The following is a 20,799-nucleotide window of genomic DNA, read 5'->3' as shown; positions in this document are numbered from 1 at the left end:
AGCCCCATTTTTTTAAATGGAAATAATAACTACATCAAATCAAAATGACATAAAAGCATTGTGTCAGTGCATGTGGTGTACAATAGTGAATAGTTGCAGTAAAAACAGCATCAGCCACTGCAGCAATAAAGTAAAAAGAACTTCAGAAAATCATTGTACACCCTGTTAAAAGACGCAAAATTGACTTGCCCATGTATCACAGTTCGGAAGAGAGAGTAGGCACCAGAACTTATGTTTATTCTGGCAGATTCTTATTAGCTCAAAATTCTAGATGTTTTTCTCTCTCTTCACTACAAGAAAGCTCCCATAGATTTTATTTTCTGTTATAATTTGGTTGTTATACATCAGAAATACAAGTTAATAAATGTTCAATTTAGAAAACTTTGGAAAACAGAAGCTCAAAAAGAAAAAAAAAACACAACTCACCCCCTAAGATAGTTGCCAAGTAAAACATTTGGACATATTTATGCAAAAAAATTATTTGTTTATCTGAAATTCAAATTTAGCTGGGCATCCTGTATTTTTATTTGCCATATCTGGTAACCATACTCTATAGAGAACTACTAATGAGTATTATAGTATATATGTTAATATGTTATTTTCTAATCAACTATATTTGTAAGTGTTATTTTTATATATATAACTGGGTCTTTACTATGAGATATATATTTACATAAGTTTACTTTCCTTCAATGGTCTCACTTTTATATTTTAATTTTAGTCTGTCTGGAATTTATTTATTTATCTTTTATTTTTAAATTTTTTTTAGAAGATGACCAGTAAGGGGATCTTAACCCTTGACTTGGTGTTGTCAGCACCACGCTCTCCCAAGTGAGCTAACCAGCCATCGCTATATAGGGATCCGAACCCGTGGCCTTGGTGTTATCAGCACCACACTCTCCCGAGTGAGCCATGGGCCGGCCCTTGTCTGGAATTTATTTTGATGTGCCTTGTTAGATGTGGGTATTAGCTTTTTTCCCCTAAATGTTTAATTACTTGCCCCAATATCATGTATTGAATATTTTATCTTTTTCTTATTTATTTGAATTTAGTGGTTATAATATTAGAATTTAGTCATTATAGTATTCTAAATTATTAGTTATACTTTGTTCTTTTTCCACCTAGTATAATTTCTTACATTTATTTTAATTAATATTTGTAGTTGTCTGATTGTATATTAACATGTTATAATTTTTTTGTAATCTATAAGAATTAAATTCTTTAACAAAATAGCCAAGGCGGACATTATAAGTAAGTAAAATACTAGCCCACAAGTGCTATATAATCAGCATGTCTAAAATGAAATTCCTGTTCTCTTTTCTAAATCTTGATCTCTCTTCTGTATTCTTCAACTCAATTCTTGATAATACTGTTCTAGCCAAACAAAGACTCTCCTTCCCCAGGGAGTCTTTCCTAACCTCTACTTCCAAACAATCCCCAGGCTCTTCTTATAATGTATCCTAAATATTTCTAAAATCTTTTTTCCTTTTCTTTACCCTCAGTACTATTGGCTGAATTTATACCATCATCTCTGGCCTTGCTGGACCAATGCATTTTCCAAATAATTGCCAGAATGGTCTATCTAAGGCTCCTTTCTGACATTTCTCTCTTTCTGTTCGGTGTCAGAGTGTTCACAGCCAGTCCTCCTCAGCTCTCTCTATAAGCTCCTCTAGTCCTCAATGGAATTCCACACACATTCTTAGATGGCTTACAAAGATCTGGCCTGTCTACTAGCCTCGTCTGTAAGTTGTTCCTTAACTCATCCAGGAATTCCAAACCCTTTTATATTCCTTCTTTCCCCATCCCATCCTTGTGACACGTGCACACTCATGCACAATCCATTTTATGCATTCATACCTCTCCAGCCAGCATGCCACCACTGCCCTTTCCCTGGCTACCTCCTGTCTGTGTCAGAAACAACTGCCTACTTAATATTTCTCTCTACTTCTCCCTTACTCACGGATCTTGATTTCATTGTATAGCAATCTAGGTGTAGCCACTGGATGTAAATGGTAGTCATTGCTGGGCCTGCCAGGAAAGCTTCCTTATAGGACGCTTTTACCCTGACTCTCCCTTCCTGTCTTCTTTCTTGAAACACAGACACTATGGCTGTAACTCTACGAATCATCTTGGACCACACACACAAGGACTTTGAAGGTTGTCATATTAGAGACATTGACATACACATTACTAGTACACACAGTGTAGAGGTTAAATACGCTTTGTTGAGAACAATTTAGAAGCAGGAAAGCAGTGGAGCCTTTCACTTACTCCATAACGCACATGCTTACTAACGACTATAAATTTCAGGCTGTATTATATACCTTGTCCCCATTTAAATTTTTTTCTTGGTTCCATTTTCACATCCATTTTGGAGAGAGTGATGTTTTTGGTATCCTAATATTATTAAGGCTATTTTCAAAATATGCTATTAACATATATGACAAGAATCCTCAAGATACAGGACTATGTAATGCAAACTATTTGATTCTAAATATAAATATTCTTAGTTTTTGCTCCCCAGTGTTGAATGTGTTCGGAACTGATGTTCAACTTAGTTTGAACCTTTATAATTGCTGTTAATTTGTTGCCTAGAATTACTTTGGGCCTTAGTGAAAAGGGTTTTGGATTTGTGGTTTGTTTCTTGGTTGGTGTCACTTCATGAACTACATATTTTATTAGTAAAGTATAGTAAGTGGTTTTTCTCATCTTCAAATTTTCAGCTGTACAAATTGCTACATTATGTCCTTCTTTTTATCTTCTTTATGTACATTTTTTCAAGGTGAAATATTTTTAATTTTCAGACAGTGGCTCTTGATGGAACATTATTTTTAAAATCTGGGGTGATCTCTGGAGGGTCAAGTGATTTAAAATACAAGGCTAGATGCTGGGACGAGAAAGAGTTAACGAATCTAAGAGAAAGAAGAAGCCAGCTAATCCAAGAACTGAAGGTAAATCCATGTCATAAAAGTTATAAAATACTAGTAGAATAAGCTAGTGTGTTTTTAAACCAGGTTGGGTCTTGGGGTTCTTTTTTGGTAGTAACAGTACCATGCCTATAATTTTAAAATATTCAAATAATGCAGAATGCAATAAAAATCTTTCCCTTACCCATCCTTATATCTCAGTGGTATTTTCTAAACAGAGTTTGATGCTTAGCCTCCTGAAGTGTTCTCTGTATATGCAAGTATATGTATTATTTTTCTAATTTTCTTTGTTTTAAAATGGATTTTTGCTAAAGTAGTGTTCACAGCAAGCTTTTTAATTTAATACCATAAAATGACATGTTTTTATTTTCACATATAGAAAGTTACTTTATTTTTTAATGAATTCTGCCTGATATTTTATTATGGGGTTATATTTAACCAGTCTCCTATTGATTTGTATTTTGCTGTTACAAATGGTGCAACATTAAACATTCTTTACAGATGGAGAATAACATAGTACCTAAGAGTAAATTCTATAGCCAAGCTGCCTGGGTTTGAATCTTGACTGCCACGTAGTAGTGGCGTGACCCTGGGCAAGTTACCTAACCTCTTTGTACCTTAGTTTCCCCATCCGTAAAATGGGGATAATAAAAGTACCTACCATTTAGTGTTATTATAAGGAATAAATCAAATAATTCAGATAAAATACTTAACACAATTCCTGGCTTATGAAGCATTCTATAAGTGCATGTTGGTATTATGTTTTTATTTGTATAACTATATCTCTGAGATGAATTTCTATAAGTGGAATTTCTGGGTCTAAGAATACGTGTACTTAAAATGTTGATAGACAGTTGGCCGATGAGCTCAGGTGGTTAGAGTGTAGCATTATAACAGCAAGGTCAAGGGTTCTATCCTTGTACAAGTTAGCCACCAAAAATATAAATAAGTAAAATGTTGATAGATATTGCTAAATTCTCATCAAAAGAAAACTTGTAGTAGGGCGTGCATGGCCCTAGATTGCAGCACTGGGTATTAGTAAATATTTTAATCTTTGTCAATTTGATTGATAGAAAACTGTAATCTAGTTTGATATTCATTTCTTAAATTATAACATGTTGAACATCTCGTATATTTGTTGGTTCTTTGTAATTTTTTCTTCTGTGAAGAACTGTGTGTTTATTTTCTGTACACATTTTTCTATTAGTTTTTTTTTATTACCTATTTTATGTTATTTGTATAAGTAAATCTCCTCTTAGTCATATACTCTTCTGTTGCAAATATTTTCTGTTTGACTTTTTAATTGGCTTTATTGGGGTATAATTAGCATACAATAACAGTCACCAATTTTAAATGTGTAATTGAATATATTTTGACAAATGTATGTCATTATGTAACCACAACCACAACCATGTCATAGAACATTTCTATCACCAACATCCCCCCCACATTCCTTTCTGCTCCTTTGCAGTCAGTCCCCTCCTCTAGGCCCTCTAGGCCCTGTAAACGAAATCTTTCTGTCATAGTTTTTCTTCTTCTAAGCTTTCATTTAAATGGAATCATACAGTAAGTAGATTTTGTCCATGCTTTCTTTACTTAGCCTAGTGTTTTTGATACTCTTGTCGTTTGTGTATCAACAGTTTATTCCTAGTTATCTGTTTGATGCTTGACTTTATTCTCTCTTGTCATACATGTGTTTTTAATCTTTATGTAACCAAATTTAATAATCAGTTATAATTTCTGAATTTTGTAATATATCATGCTTAGAAAGATGTAATTCTTAAGCTCACAAAAGAAATTCAATAATGTTTCTAGTGCTTTTGCATTTTTTTTATTCCTTTGGAATTTATTTTGATGACTGGGGATCCAACCTTATTTTTACCAATTGACTTGTCATTTTATAGAAGTATCATTTGTTGAGTAGTGTAATTCCCCCCACATACTTGAAATGTCAACTTTAGATAGTAAATTGATAGAATGCTTCCAGATAATTTATTTTTCCTATTTAGCTTTCTTCTTTTCTGTGTACAAATTACCAGTTTTTGATTGATTGAAGGATTGAATCAAAAACTCAAGGATTGAATCAATAACTTGATTTTTGGCAAGGTTACTTAGCATGTTTTAATCTTTTTCTGTAAGCATAAGACCAGATTTTATGTTTTAGTCTAAGGTATAGAAATATACAGCTTTTAGAAATTTTATAAATTTAGGCCTAGGCCCAGAGAAAGTTGTGAGAAGCTGGCAATTTGAAATGACTTGCATTCTATCCATGTCCATATTAACTTCCAACCTGTGTGTCTCACCTGAACCAAGTGAGAGCTGGGTGGGAATGATATCTTGGGTTCTGGGGGAGGCTGCTCGGAAAAACTGATGCAGAGCTTCTTCCTCTTCATCTGTAAAGAGCACCTGGGGAAGAATGAGGACATGGGGTTCCTAAGAGTAAATTGAACATTAGTCCCATATGAGTATGCCTGGTCTTCTCGAATCCCACGAAGCTAATTATTTGCTGAACAAGTAGTTTGTGGGGCTGCTGTTCTTTAGGGTGCTTTAATACCCAAACCTGATCCTCATTGGGCAAAGAAATACGTAAAAGCATCTGAAGTGTTCCAGGAGCCAGACAACAACTTGAACAACAGGAAAAAGTAAAGGAGTCTTAAGGAGATTCAGTATAGTTTTGACCCCCACAAAAGAAACACAGACAAGGGGAAACAAATTTTTTAAAAAATTCTCTAATCTGAGAAGCAACCTTAATATACCATTGAAAGGACACACTTAGTCCCAGTCCCATGTAGGTTTGGTGAGAGAAGGCTACAATGATGCAGATCTTGGTGTAATTCATGAATGCCTAGTTTATAGAATTAGTAGGTTATAGAATCAGTGCCAAACTACCCTCCCCCACACTTTGCAAGAAAAAAAATTATAGGTTAAAAAAAATCAAGCTATAGAACTGGATACTACTATGGAATAATAGCTACAAGTAAAAGGACTATAACCCAGGATACAATATACCTTGTTGGAATCTGCAGATAAGCAAATTCAGAGAAAATGTCATCCATATACTCCATGTTACAAAGATACTAGAGAAAGTACTCTAAGCACCACAAGAATTAGAATAGACCTAATTATAATAAATTAATAGTGTTAAACTAGCAGCAAAACCAAGGTATTGGAAATGGAGAGAGATATAAATGTGTTCCAAAGTTTCATCTGTGAGGAAAGGAAATGAGAATATTCTAAAGATCGAATCTTGAGGGGTGGGAGGGACAGAGTTGAAACCAAAGTGTTAAACACAAGAACAAATAGCAAACCAACAAAAATGAATGAAAAGAACAAAAAGAGGGGAGGTATAAAATTTTTGCATATCAGTCATTTGGGTAAATGAGTGGATTTAAGTCTCCCATTAAAAGACCAAAACTGTCATAGGTTAAAAAGCTAAATATCATTTACAAGAATTCATCTTAGAACTGAATGTTGAAAATGATGGGATGAGCACCTGATAAATGCAAACAAACAAAACAAAGGAGTGAATATCAGACAACGTGAACTTTAAAGTTAAAAATCCTTGTGTCGTATAGTACGCTTTCAATAAATATTTATTAAATGAATTGAACAAAAAGATGTTATGTGATAAGAAACAAAACTCTCCATTATAAACCAGTTTGCAGCACACAGCACCTAAATATTTCAAGTGAGAATACTTCTTAATAAAGATGAAACTTATAATGAAACATTTTAGTGGTATGACTTGAAGTTACTCGCAGGCTTTTATGCTTTAGTGTCCTCATCAATAGAATGGGAATAATAATACACCTATTTCATAACCTTGTTAAGGGGATTAAGTAGGTTAATAGATAGAACCTGCAGAGAACAATGATAAGTGCTCAATAAATGTGAAGCATAATTAACAATACCCATGAAACACTTAGAGAAACTGATCATATGCTGATCACAATGGAAACCTCAACAGTAGACATTTTTATAGGTCACCTTGATCATAATTTAATGAAATAGTGACCAAAAAAGTCTTTGACAACGTAGAAATTAAGTGTACTTGTAGTTTTCGGATCAAGAAGTAATCAAGCAACAAATTATAAAATGTCTGGAAAATGATGAATATACTTCCTACCATTATTATTTTTTATTTTCTTATTTTTATTTATTTTTTTTAAAGATGACCGGTAAGGGCATCTTAACCATTGGCTTGGTGTTGTCAGCACCACGCTCAGCCAGTGAGCTAACCGGCCATCCCTATATGGCATCCGAACCCGTGGCCTTGGTGTATCAGCACCACTCTCTCCAGAGTGAGCCACGGGCCGTCCCTTACCATTATTTTTGAGACACAGTGAAAGCTACATCAAGAGTAAAATGTCTTAATTATTAAAGAAGAAAGATGAAATACAAGAGAACTTATTACTCACCTTGAGAAATTAGAACAACCACAAAATAACAAGACTTTTTTTATTTTTCAAAGTTGAAATTAATTACAACTCAGAAAAGGGACAAATGAATCTAAAAGTTGTTTCCTTTGAACAACTAATAAAATAGATAAACTCTGAAACCCTAATGAAGGAAAGAAAAGCTAGAAGCAAACATATGTGATCAGGAATGAGAAAATTAAAAAAACTTTAAAGAATCTTAGATGCAAAAAACTATATAGTTCAAAAAACTGAAAATCTGGAAGAAATTATTTTCAGAAAATATTAATTACCAAGATTGGACAGAAAAAATGTGGGATATTTGATGCAGTAGCAGGCATTAGTGAAATTGGCTGGCTCAATCCCCATCCACAATTTCTTCCTTCCTTGCCTGCCTCTACTGTAGAATCATGAAAAGCAAGACCAGTTGATTTCCCAAGTTTCCTTGTGGCAAGGGGAGGCCATGTGACAGTTTTAGCCAGTGAGATATATATGGAAGTGTTAGTGTTACTTTTTGCATTTTCTTCTACTTGCCTAGAACACACTTAAGAGCCCTGGAGCTGCAGCAGCAATCTTGCACCAAGAGAAAAGCAAGCATGAGATAAAAGCCGTTGTACTAAGAAACTGAGAGTTGGTGCTATTGTTGGGCAGTTGCATCACCCTACACTGCTTTCATGTGGGGGAAAGAAAAAAACAATATATTTAAAGCCACTAATAGTTGGATGATCTACCACTGAAAAATAGACTTAAGGAATATAAAATGGTGCAGCTGCTGTGGAAAATAGTATGGTGGTTCCTCAAAAATAGAATGATCCAGCAATTCTACTTTGCGGTGTCTACCCAAAAGAATTGGAAGCAGGGTCTCAGGGATATTTGTACACGCATGTTCATAGCAGCACTATTCACAATAGCTAAAAGGTAGGAGCAAGCCAAGAAGTGTCCATCAGTGGACGAATGGATAAAAATGTGGTATATACATGTGAGTACAGTGGGCTGAGGGAATGGGGAATGAGTAGTTTAACGGACTTAGAGTTACAGTTTTACAAAATGAAGCTTTCTGGAGATTATTGCAGGACATTCAATATTTAAACAGTAAACTGTACAAATAAAAATGGTAAAGATATTAAATTTTATGTGTATTTTACCGCAAATTAAAAAAAAAAAGAAGACTCTGGGTTGAGAGCTGGCTGAGGTCTATGTGATATAATTCTAATGTTATGTAAACCATTCTAACTGATGGAAAATATGGAAACTTCCCAGTTCATTTTACAAAGATAGTATAACTTTAATATTAAATATAAAGATAGTACAAAAAACAAAACTAACAACTGACTTCCCTTATGAATATAAAGGCATAGTTTATATTTTTGCATCTAAAAAGGGAAAAAATATTCTGCTCACAATAGGAACAAATGTAAATATGAAGGAACAGTAACTCCATAAATATAAGCAATTATCATGGGTCAATTAAGAAAACTAAAGAGACAAAATAAGAGAAATAGAGAGTAGAATAGTGGTTACCAAAAGGAGGGGACAGGGGACTGGGGAAAGGTTGGCAGACCGGTACAAAGTTACAGTTAGATAGGAAGAATAAGTTCTGGTGCCCTAGGGTGGCAATAGCTAATAATGTTGTATGGTATATCTCATGATAGCCAGAAAAGAGGATCTTGAATGTTATAACCACAAAGATATAATAAATGTTTAGGTGGTGGATATGCTAACTATTCTGATTAGGTCATTGTACAATATATGCATGTATTGAAACAAAAAACTATCCCATAAACATGTACAATGAAAAAAATTTTTTTAATTTAAAAAGAAAGCTGTATCTTATTGAAAGACATAAAACAACTGAAAGACATGCTATATTCATAGGTTAGAAGACCTTCAATATATAACATGAATGCAATTTTAATTAAAATAGTACCAAGGATTTTTTAATTGATAAAATGATCTTCAGTTCTTACACATGAATTTTCTTGAGACTAGTAAGAAATATATATATAATAAAAGAGATTGAGGTAGGACTTCCCCTGCCAGCACACAGAATGCTCTGAGAAACCATTTTAATCTAGTTGATGTCGTATTGGCATAGAAATGGACAGATTAGTAAAACTAGGAATTCCAGAAATAGAGCCCAGTATATCTGACAGTTTTGTATATAACAAAGATGACATTTCAGTTCAGAGGTAAAAGGATAGATTATTTTTGTGCCCACAAAGTAATTATTTCTGTACTCACAAAGTAATTTTGTGCCCCATATTATGACACACATAAATTCTAGATGGATTAAAAAATGAATGTAAAATAATTTTTATTGTTATTTTTAAAAAGATGACTGGTAAGGGGATCTTAACCCTTGGCTTGGTGTTGTCCGTGTTGTCCAGTGAGCTAACCGGCCATCCCTATATAGGATCTGAACCCATGGCCTTGGTGTTATCAGCACCGCACTTTCCCGAGTGAGCCACGGGCCGGCCCCTAGAAGTTTTGAATTTCAATGCGATCAAATTGTGTACAATTTGCCTGGTTGTTTTAAAATGTACATAAGTTTTAAATGAAGACGATAGGCTGTATCCTATTAAAGAACTCTTTGCAAATTGACATGAAAAAGACATTGTGATAGAAACACCTGGGCAAGGGATAGGGTTAGATAATTCAATGAAGAAGACATCTATATGGCCAGAAAACATGAAGAAATGTTTGATATAGAACATAGTACTCAGGGGAATGCAAATTAAGATTACTTTATGCCTATCAATAAGACATGGAAAAGTAAATATATGTATAAAATTCTTATTGCTGGTGGAGATGTAAGGAAAAGAGTATTCACATTATTTATAGAAATGTGAATTGTTACAGCTTTGGGGAAAGCAATTCAGTATCAGCTATTAAAATAAAAACGTGAATACTAGGGCTGGCCCGTGGCTCACTCGGGAGAGTGTGGTGCTGATAACACCAAGGCCACGGGTTCGGATCCTATATAGGGATGGCCAGTTAGCTCACCGGCTGAGCGTGGTGCTGATAACACCAAGCCAAGGGCTAAGATCCCCTTACCGGTCATCTTTTTTTTTTTTTTTTTTTTAAATTTTATTTTGTCGATATACATTGTGGCTGATTATTGCTCCCCATCACCAAAACCTCCCTCCCTTCTCCCTCCCCCCTCCCCCAACAATGTCCTTTCTGTTTGCTTGTCGTATCAACTTCAAATAATTGTGGTTGTTATATCTTCTTCCCCCCCCCCCCGGTTTGTGTGTGTGTGTGTGTGTGTGAATTTATATGTTAATTTTTAGCTCCCACCAATAAGTGAGAACATGTGGTATTTCTCTTTCTGTGCCTGACTTGTTTCACTTAATATAATTCTCTCAAGGTCCATCCTTGTTGTTGCAAATGGCAGTATTTCATTCGTTTTTATAGCTGAGTAGTATTGCATTGTGTAGATGTACCACATTTTCCATATCCACTCATCTGATGATGGACATTTTTGCTGGTTCCAACTCTTGGCTATTGTAAAGAGTGCTGCGATAAACATTGGGAAACAGGTATACCTTACAAAACTTTTGACCCATGAATTTCACCCAGGGAATTTATTGAATGGAAATAAAAACATCAGAACTTGAGGGTATACATGCAGGTATGTTGTAGTATTGTTTGTGGTGGCAAAAATCTGGAAACAAAGTAAATACCCATTAGTAAGAGAGTAGTTGAATAATTTTGGTACAGTCACACTCTGGAACAATATGCAACCATTGAAAGAATCAATTTAGAGCTTTATCAGTTGACTTTTGTGAGTAATTGAGTGAGAAAAGCAAAATGCAGAAAAGCACTATCTATATGATTCTAAATTTGCAAACAAGCCTGAAAAACCAACACAGATAGGAGAATATATATACACTTCGTATACTTATATGTTCTAAGGACTTTGAGTAAAAATACAGAACATATACGTGGGAGTTAATTTGTGTTAGCAATAAGGTGAGGGAAGGGAGGAGGGAATGGGGGAGGCAGGTAAAAAGACAAGGATGCATGAAAAGTGAGGCAGTGAGTCACGCCATCCTGCCGATGCCATTTCTCAGTGTCGAGGGGAACACGTCCACTCCATGTTCTTCATTTTTCATACCTAGCTCTTCCCTGTTAGAATGTGTATTGGTTTTTCGAAAAGTTCGTATGGCATCTTGGTTACTCCAGATGGCTGATGTACTTAAATGCCAGGTCTCTTATCAGAAGGAGGGGGGTTGTATGTAAAAAATCAGTGAATTATTACTTTGAAAAGTGAAAGTGCTTTTCTACTGTAAAATGTTCTTTTATATCTCTTCTTTCTTAGGATTTAAGGAAGACACTCCGCAAGGAAACAGATTTGAAACAAATACAGACTCTCATACAAGGAACTCAAACACGACTCAAATATTCACAGCGTGAACTAGAGATGATTAAAAAGAAGCACCTTGCTGCCTCTTACCAGGTACTGCAGACTTACACAAAATGTAATGGAAATTAGAACGACAGCAGACTTTCAGGGCTTCTGTAGATAGCACCATGTACTTTTTAGATACTTTACCTTATGATTGAGGTTATATTATTGTCCTTTAATTATTTTTATGGCACTTAATCTTGTTATCCAACTATACTTGAATTCCTCTTAACTCATGGATACCTCTTTTATTCTAAAAGGCACCTTTCATACATGTTTAAAAATGTTTTCTCCTTTGTTATTAGGAACAATATCAGCTACAAAGTAAACTACAAAATATTGAGTCTCAATGTACTAAGTTGAGCGAAGGAATCAAAGAAAGACAACAAAGAATTAAAGAATTTCAAGAAAAGATCGATAAGGTCATAAATGTTATATTTATTATTGAATGACATATAGAATATAGTTCTAGACCAGACACCAGATTTAGGACTCCTTGTATATGGGCTAAAGCAAAGGATGCTAGTTAACAATGCCCTATCAGAGACAACATGTAAGCTAAGTTTTATTGGTTTGCCAAATTAATTTCCTTGTATCTTTTGAGAACCGCTATTGCTCATCTCAAGATACAATGACCAGTGCACACTGCCTTCTACCCAACCTCTCCTTGCCCATTGTCAAAATTAAAGTCTCTTCCTTTATCCCACTGTCCTTGACACCAGGGGGTAGAGAACTGTCATTTACATTATCTTTTAAGGTTCCTCATTTACTCAATAGTTATTTTTTTCTAACATCTACTAAATGCCAGGAGTGGTGCTTGGCTCTTGGGGCAAGACAAATTTGGTTACCTAGCCTGTGCTTATAAAGTGTCAGGAAATTTCTAATTTAGCTTATTCCACTGTTGAGTATCTCTGATCCTCCAAGAATTATTTGTCATATCGTCACTCTGTAACTTGCACCCATTGCTTTTAGTTCTGCTTTTTATCACGTGATTTGAAACCAGACTCATGTTGCTCATTAATTATCTCTTCTCCAGGTTAAATATCCCTAATTTCTTTTATCAATTTCTCATTACCGTGGACTTAAGGCCAGTTTTGGTATACATCCTCTGGATGCTCTGTTGTTTGCCAATGCCCAGAACAGAGCATAATGTCAAAATATTTTCTGATCAGTACAGAGTATCATGCATATAACGCTGTGCATATAACTTTCCACGATTTGGATTATCTACTTGTGCTAATTGGATCGATCAACTGCATCAAGCTTATCACATTTATATTTAATGTACATTCAACTAAAATCTAAAAGTTTTTAATATGTCCTTCTGTTAAGACAGGTCTCTCTCATCCTGCAATTATACTTACATGTAGGGCTTTAAAAATATTTGAGTTAAATTTTATTTTGTTGGATTTAGCTCATTCTAGTTTTTCCAAATCTGTTTTTTTTTTCTTCCCCAAAAAGATGACTGGTAAGGGGATCTTATCCCTTCACTTGGTGTTGTCAGCACCACTCTCTCCCAGGTGAGCCAACTGGCCATCCGTATATGGGATACGAACCCATGGCCTTGGTGTCATCAGCACCACACGCTCCCTAGTGAGCCACGGGCCGGCCCGTTCCAAATCTTTTTGGTTCTTAATTCTATGCTCTATTCCTCTTGTTTTTATACTGTCTAAGATGCTATAACATTACTCATATGAAAGAATGTTTTCTCTGTTTACATAGAATGTTATATTTTGGTGTGACTAAAGTAAGTGACTAAATCTTTCCAATTTGATATTAAACACTTCATAAAGCCAAAACACTAAATAAGGCCAATTGCAAGCTTTCTTTATTGGTTTTCTGAATAAGAAATTTGAAAATAGATGGACATAGTTTATGGAATTAAAGGAAGAGAAAGCACTGGCTCCTCAGAGTACAGTAATGTTTGGTAGAATTAGTTTTTGACCTAATCCACAAAAATGTAAGGGGGAAAATTTATATTTAAGCATTTGTCTATATGTTTCCTAAAATTATTAAACCTGTTTTAAAATCATTTAAAAGGTAGAAGATGATATTTTTCACCGCTTCTGTGAAGAAATCGGTGTGGAACATATTCGTGAATTTGAGAACAAACATTTTAAACAGCAACAAGTAATTGATCAAAAAAGGTATTTTTATTAAGCCGTTGGTAAGCAACTTCCATGCAGGTAAAAGTAATAACTATTATTTCAAAATTTAGAGGAATTATGCCTGAGGTGGTTTTTATTTTAGTTCCTCCAGAAATAGCTAGTAAAAAATCATATTATACAGAGGTCTAGTTCTTTCATTCCATAATTTTTAAAAGAGAGCACAGATATACAAAATCAGAGAATGGGCTCATAATTACACATGTACCAGTTATTAAAAGAATAATTTAAGAGTAATTTGCTTGGTTGTCTGTAAATATCCATATATGCAGATAAAATTGATAATTTTCAATAATGTATTACCAGAAGTTACCCAAAACAAGATAGAAAAATCTAAGGATGCCAGTTACCATAGGAAAAGAAAGTAAAAATGCTTCCTTCCCACCCCATCCCCACATGCACCAAGCACATATGGTTTCACAGATGAATCATCCCAGCAAAATTTAAAGGCATGAGTAATGTCAGTGTTTAATGTTTAAACACATGTTCAATATTTGAACTTTTTCAGTGTGTAGAAGAGGAGGAAATGCATTTTTTCTGAAATAAACTTAGTATTGATGCCAATATTCAAAAAGGTACACATAAACATCTGCCAGGCACAATTCTAGGCACTGAGGATATTGGACAAGAAAGGTCAAGCCTGTACCTATTCTAGATCCTTTGCATTTCGATGTACATTTTAGGATAAACTTTTCAGTTGCTGTAAAAAACCTGCTAAGGTTTTCATTGAGATTGTGTTGAACCTATAGATCAACTTGGAAAGAATTGACATCTTAAACATACCAATTCAAGGGGATGGTATCCGTCTTTATTTAGGTCTCTCTTAATTTCTCTCATTAATGGTCTTTAGGGTCTTTTTGATAATAGCCACCGGGAAAAAAAATGGTCTTTAGTTTTCATTAAACAATTGTGCATGTTTTGTTAACATTTATTTATTCCAAAGTATTTCATATCTTTATGCTACTGTGAATGGAATTGTTTTAAATTTTCAACTTAAAATTGTTTGTTGGTAGTACATTGAAATAAAATTGTCTTTTGCTATTTGAACTTGTATTCTGAAATCTTGCTAAATTTATTTATTATTTCTGGTAGCTCATTTATAGATACTTAGGATTTTCTACATAGTCATATTGTCAGTGAAAAAAAAGTTTTATTTCTGCCTTTGCAGTTAGTATATCTCTTATTTCTTTTTCTTGCCTAATTGTACTTGCTAGGACTCTAGTACAATGTTGAATAAAAGTGGTGTGAACAGACATCCTGCCTCATTCCCAGTCATAGTGGAAAAGCATTCAGTCTTTCATGATTAGGTATATGAACTTCAGAATGCCCTTTATCAGATTAAGGAAGCTATCTTCCATTCTTACTTTATAGATATTTTTTATCATAAATGAGTGAATTTTGTCAAATACTCTTTTTCTGGTACCTATTGAGATGATTGTATGGTTGGGTTGGGTTTTTTTTTTTAGTTTATTAATAGTAAATACATATGATAGTACATTATATTGATTAATTTTGGAATATTAATCCACCTTCCATACCTGGGATGAACCAAATTGGTCATGATCTTTTTCACATGTTTTTTGCGTTTGACTTGTTAAAATTTTGTTCTGGATTTTTACGTCTATGTTTATGAGTGCACTCATCTGTAGTTTTCTTGTAATGTCTTTGTCATGTTTTGGTATCATTGTAATGCCAGACCCATAAAATGAGCTGGGAATTTTTCTCTCCTCTTCTTTTTTCTGGAGGAGTTTGTATAGAATTGGTATTGTTTCTTCCCTAAATGTTTAGTAAAATTTGCAAATGAGGCAACCAAAGCCATTCACCTTTTTTGTGGGAAGGCTTGTGGTTTTGTTTGCTTTTTACAGTTTTTAATTTTACTAGCATTTCCAATTTATGTCAAATGATATACAATAAATGTTTTCTTTTAAAACTAAATATTCCATTAATAATAATAAATGAGAATATCCTATTAAAAATAAGATTTCTTGAATTTTAAAAGTGAGTGATTTAAAGAAATAAACAATATAGTACAGGCAATACCAGAAAGCTTTTTAATTACTAATTTTCAGTTCCCTTCATAAGACATAGTATAATTCTAGTTATTTTTTTTCCCCACTGGTTTGCTTTGGTAGTTTGTGTTTTTCAAGGCATTTGTGTACTTTATGACTTGTCAGATTTATTAATGAAGTTATGCACAATATTTTCTATCCTTTTTAAAGTCTTCAAGGTCTATACTGATGTGCTTTCATTTCTGATATTGGTGATTTGTCCTGTCTTCCTAATATCTAGCTAGAAGTGTATCAGTTTTATTGATCCTTTATAAGAACAGGTCCTGGTCTTATTGATTTCTCTATGGTTTGTCTGTTTCTATGTTATTGATTTCTGCTGTTGAATGTTTCCTTCCTTCTACTTATTTTGTTTTCCTTTACTCCTTTTCTGACTTTTTAAGATGAAGGTTTACATTATGTATTTTATATTTCGCTTCTAATATAAGCATTTCAAGCTATGTATTTCCCTGTATGAACTGTTTAAGCCATTTCCCACAAATTTCGGTATGTTGTATTTTTATTTTCATTCTGTTCAAAATAATCTCTAATACTCCTTGTGATTTTTTTTTCTGTGACTCTGGGTGATTATTTTCTTTTATATCTGTAATAGTTTATGGTTATGAATTAAAATTCATTTCACTTTCAGAGGTACATATGAAAATATTTACAGAATTGAAATTACATGAGGCCAGGTGGGAAGGGGCGGTGAGTGTGGTTAAAGATGAAACAAGATTGAGCAAAAATTGATAATTATTACAGTTGAGTGAGAGCTACAAGGGGGTTCATTATAGTATTCCTCCCAGTTTTTTATTGTTTTGAAAATTCCATAAGAAACAGTTAAAAAATCAATGTACTCAGCTTAACACTTATAATGCTTGACTTTATTATACTAGATTAGACTTCGAAAATCAAAAAACTCGGCTTAATATTCAACTGGAATTTAGTCGCAATCAGCTTAAGGAGAAACTGAAAAACACCAACACATTAAAAGAAACTATCCAGAAATGTAGAGAAGACATTGAAAACCTGAACAAGGTAATAATGGTGGCTGAAGTGCCTCTCTATTGAAATTATAACATCCTTCCTTGAATAAACATGTTGAGCTCCTGAAGTGTCCTAATAGTGATAGAAGGAGCCGGGGGCAGATTTGTGAAAACGTAAAATCAGCAGAGCTTCATGAATTATTGGATGTCGAAGTGGGAGAAAGGGCAAAGGGGATGCTACCAGTGACTGCTAAATTCTAACCTGGATGATTGGTGATGGTAGAATCAGGTTAAGGAGTGAAAATTCTGGAATCTTGGAGCTTGAATTCCCTTTGTAACATCTAGATGGCAATTTCCATCAGGTAATTAAAGAGTACGTAGATAAGGGGAGAAGTCTAGGCTGGAGATACAGATTTGGGAGTTGCTGGTTATGGGAGTAAATTGAAACCATATGAGAATGGTTGAGACTCCCAGGCAGGGAGGTAGGTAGTGAAGAGCAGTGGAATAATGACGGGATTGTGGAAGGTGAGCAGTTAGGTTAAGAGGAGAGCCAGAAGAGGTGGTATCATAGAAGCCCCAGAGTTTCAGGAGGGAGGATGTGATGAAGGCTGTCCAAAAGGTACAGTCAGGAAAATGTCTCTTTAATTTCGTATTAGATGTCATAGGAGCAAGACCACTTTCACTGGACAGTGGAAACATAAGTCAAATAGCAGTGAGCTGAGGAATGAATCCAAATGAAGGCCGGAGGCAGGTGGTGATTACCAGTTTCCAAAAGCATAGAATGAGAGTGTGTCACAATGTATGATAGAGGTTCGAGCAGCACACAGAACAAGGAGACTTATCGTGGAATGAATGGTTTGGTTTTATTGGTAATAAGGTAATCTGTTGACCTTATTCACATAAAAGATGGTAAATCTACAATGCAATTCCTCTCCATTCAGACTGAAGAAAACTGTCTGCAAATCGTGGATGAACTCATGGCAAAGCGGCAGCAACTTAAAGACGAACTTGTCACTCAGAATTCCAACATTGACAAAGTTCAAACTCAACTTGAAGAGGAACGGAAGAAGTTTTTGGCTGTTGATAGGTAATTAAGAATTCATCATTTGCAAAGACCTAGCCAGACTTCTAAACATGTATACCATCAATTGGAAATTTCAAATGTTCTGGGTTGTTTTTTTGTTTGTTTGTTTGTTTTGCATCTGGCTGGAATGGAACCAAAGCCTTTGGTGTTATAACACCATGCTCTAACCAACTGAGCTAACCAGCCAGCCCAAACATTCTAATTTGGGGGAAAACCAAGAGAGGTGGTTAGTTGTTTAGAGTAAATAATTCTTTCTGATGGATGAAAACATGAACGTGTATAGAGTCCCTTACCTTCAATCCCTCTTGATACTGGTATCTTCCTGCTGTACAGAGATTCCCTGTAGTCTGTGCAACACAGCACACAGGGTCAGAGAGTAGAATATAGAGCCACACTGCCTGGGGTCATGTCTCAGCTCTGCAGCTTACATACTATGCCTTACTTTCATCATCAGTAAAATGAGATAATAATAGTGCCTACCTTATAGAATGCTGTGAGGATTAAAAGAGTTAATATTCATATGGCACTTAGAATAGTGCATGGAACACGATGAACATACATTAGCCATGATTGTGATGACACTTTGAACGGGCTGGCATGTTGTACCAGAATGACATCTGCTTTCCTGTAGGACGGACAGGACTGTGGGTGATCAGATGAAATGAACTCTGGTTTTGCTCAGCTTCACGGCATTTCACAATTTTCCTCACTGTCCAAAGATCTTCATTGTTTCAGAAAGTTCTCTGTCTAAGATTCTTTAGTAGAATTAATGTCTGTTTAGTCTTGATTTTTTTTATTCTTGTATTTAGTTTAAACAATATTTGTTCGTTTTCCTACTCTTGAAAACCATAGTCCTTCCTTCCTTCTTCCTCCCTCCCTCCCTCGGTCTCCTCTACCCAGTCCTCTTTCTAGGTCCCTATAAAATCCCACAATGTTTCAGCTGGTAAAACCCAAGCCCTTATTTTCAGATAGAAGGCCTTACATTAGTGGTGGCGGTGGTAAAGAAACTTATGATAATTATGTGTGTAATAACTAAGTTGGCAAGACATTTTTCTTACTAAGAGACTTTTTGTCTTGGTTTGAGATTCTAAAATGTAGAGCTTCTATTTAAGGGAGTAATGCAGCTTGAAAAATATACAGATTTAAAAATAGCTAGGAAAGCACTGTATATTTGTTAACCCTGATTAAAGCAGTAATGTTTATGATTGAAAAATGTTCCCTTGGATTAACTATTTACATTTATTGCCTTTTGCTGGAGTGTTAATTTGTAAATGAGTAACATCAATGAGAAACTCTAGAGCTTATCGCACTAATAGGAAAAAATATTTTGTCATGGAAGTTTATAACATACATTTTTCTTCCTTGGTGCTACTTTACACAATGAGTAAAATCACTTTCATATCTGTGTATTTATAGGGAAGTGGGAAAGTTGCAAAAAGAAGTTGTAATCATGCAGACTTCTCTGGAAAAGAAACGATTAGAGAAACATGACATGCTGCTTAATTGCAGAGTTCAAGACATTGAAATAATTCTTTTATTGGGGTCGTTGGATGACATCATTGAAGTGGAGGTATTCTATCAAATGATTTTAAAATATGTGCAGTTGTATGGAAATTAACGCAATGCCCTTTGACTGCTTATTCTTTCTTTTGTTCTATAACTCCTTTAGGGGTGAGAAAGACATCTTCTTCCAGGAAGGAAAATGGGCAAAATGGTTGTCATTCTAGAGGATTAGGCATTTTGTGCATTTCTCTTTTCTCTTTTGTTAATCATGTCTCCTTAGCTCTACAGGATGGATCCCTGTTTCTCACCTACATACTATATACACAAAAGAAAACAGAATTAAAGCTATTGGAGTTAAGAACATTTTTGCACAGTGAACGGTAGGCAGTAGGCAAGTCACCTGCCAGCAGGAGCAGTTCCCTGCACTCTCCTAACATTGTAGGTAATGTGTGGAGGGATCTTGCTCTGCACCTTCACCAACAACTGTATCAAGGTGGTTCTGGGAAGAAACAGGTCCCACTGAGTATCCCCACGTGGTGAGAGTGCAGGGAGAGGCGAGAATGGACACCCAAGAAATCACAAGATAAAACAAAGGCCTACTAATGGTCAACATTTCCCTATTGGCCTTTTTTCTTAAATTTTCACCACATTCTTATTTTACAGGATACTTTAGGATGGTTGGAAGTATGTGCCCTTACTTCTCTCCCTCATGTTAGGGAAAGATGACTGTTCAGTTCAGAAAGAATGTCTTACTATTAGCTAATCCCGAGTATAGGAAAAGTAGTTATTTATTTTGCCTCTCAAGTCATCCGTGAGTTCTTACTGAGTGTGTTAGTCAATCTCTTCTCTCTGGTCTCCCTTCCATGTCCTCTTCTCCTTCCTACTGTGCCTCCAGACACTCAGAAATGGACTCAGTTCCATCCAGTTATCAGCTCCATAAAAGGCCTTGGGTCCTTTGGGTTATTCAGAATGAAACATCTATAAAAGAAGCTTTTCTCTTGCTAATATTACCCACTTTTCATAGCATAATTCTGGTGTGATACTATACTGAAAACTCTTTGTCTTTTTTCTCTGTTTTAATAGATATCACTTTCTAGACAGGAGATAAGGAAAGGAGAAGACCCTTTCCTGGCCACAAATGTCATAAACCCAACTCAAACAGCTTTAAGATTTAAAAAGAAAAGAAAGAAAGAAAGAACGAAAGTAGGAGTAAAGGGATGGGGTGGAGTGGAGGAGGTCTCGCGCATAGCTGAATTCGGGAACTTG

At 34.9% G+C, this 20,799-nt stretch overlaps 1 protein-coding gene across 1 annotated transcript in view; it reads left to right on the top strand.

Moving 5' to 3' along the window:
• Nucleotides 1–20,799, top strand: part of LOC134368535 (structural maintenance of chromosomes protein 1B-like) — a 74,560-nt gene that overhangs the window by 34,418 nt on the left and 19,343 nt on the right. The window contains exons 12-18 of the mRNA XM_063084971.1: nt 2,805–2,951; nt 11,664–11,801; nt 12,056–12,172; nt 13,791–13,897; nt 16,857–16,998; nt 17,888–18,033; nt 19,447–19,600. Coding sequence (XP_062941041.1) covers nt 2,805–2,951; nt 11,664–11,801; nt 12,056–12,172; nt 13,791–13,897; nt 16,857–16,998; nt 17,888–18,033; nt 19,447–19,600 — 951 coding nt within the window. The remainder of the gene's footprint in view (nt 1–2,804; nt 2,952–11,663; nt 11,802–12,055; nt 12,173–13,790; nt 13,898–16,856; nt 16,999–17,887; nt 18,034–19,446; nt 19,601–20,799) is intronic.

The sequence above is a fragment of the Cynocephalus volans genome, chromosome X (genome assembly GCF_027409185.1).
Source record: "Cynocephalus volans isolate mCynVol1 chromosome X, mCynVol1.pri, whole genome shotgun sequence".
NCBI classification, from domain to species: Eukaryota; Metazoa; Chordata; class Mammalia; order Dermoptera; family Cynocephalidae; genus Cynocephalus; species Cynocephalus volans.
Note: the sequence above shows the minus strand (reverse complement) of the source record. Positions and strands in the feature narration are given on the sequence as shown.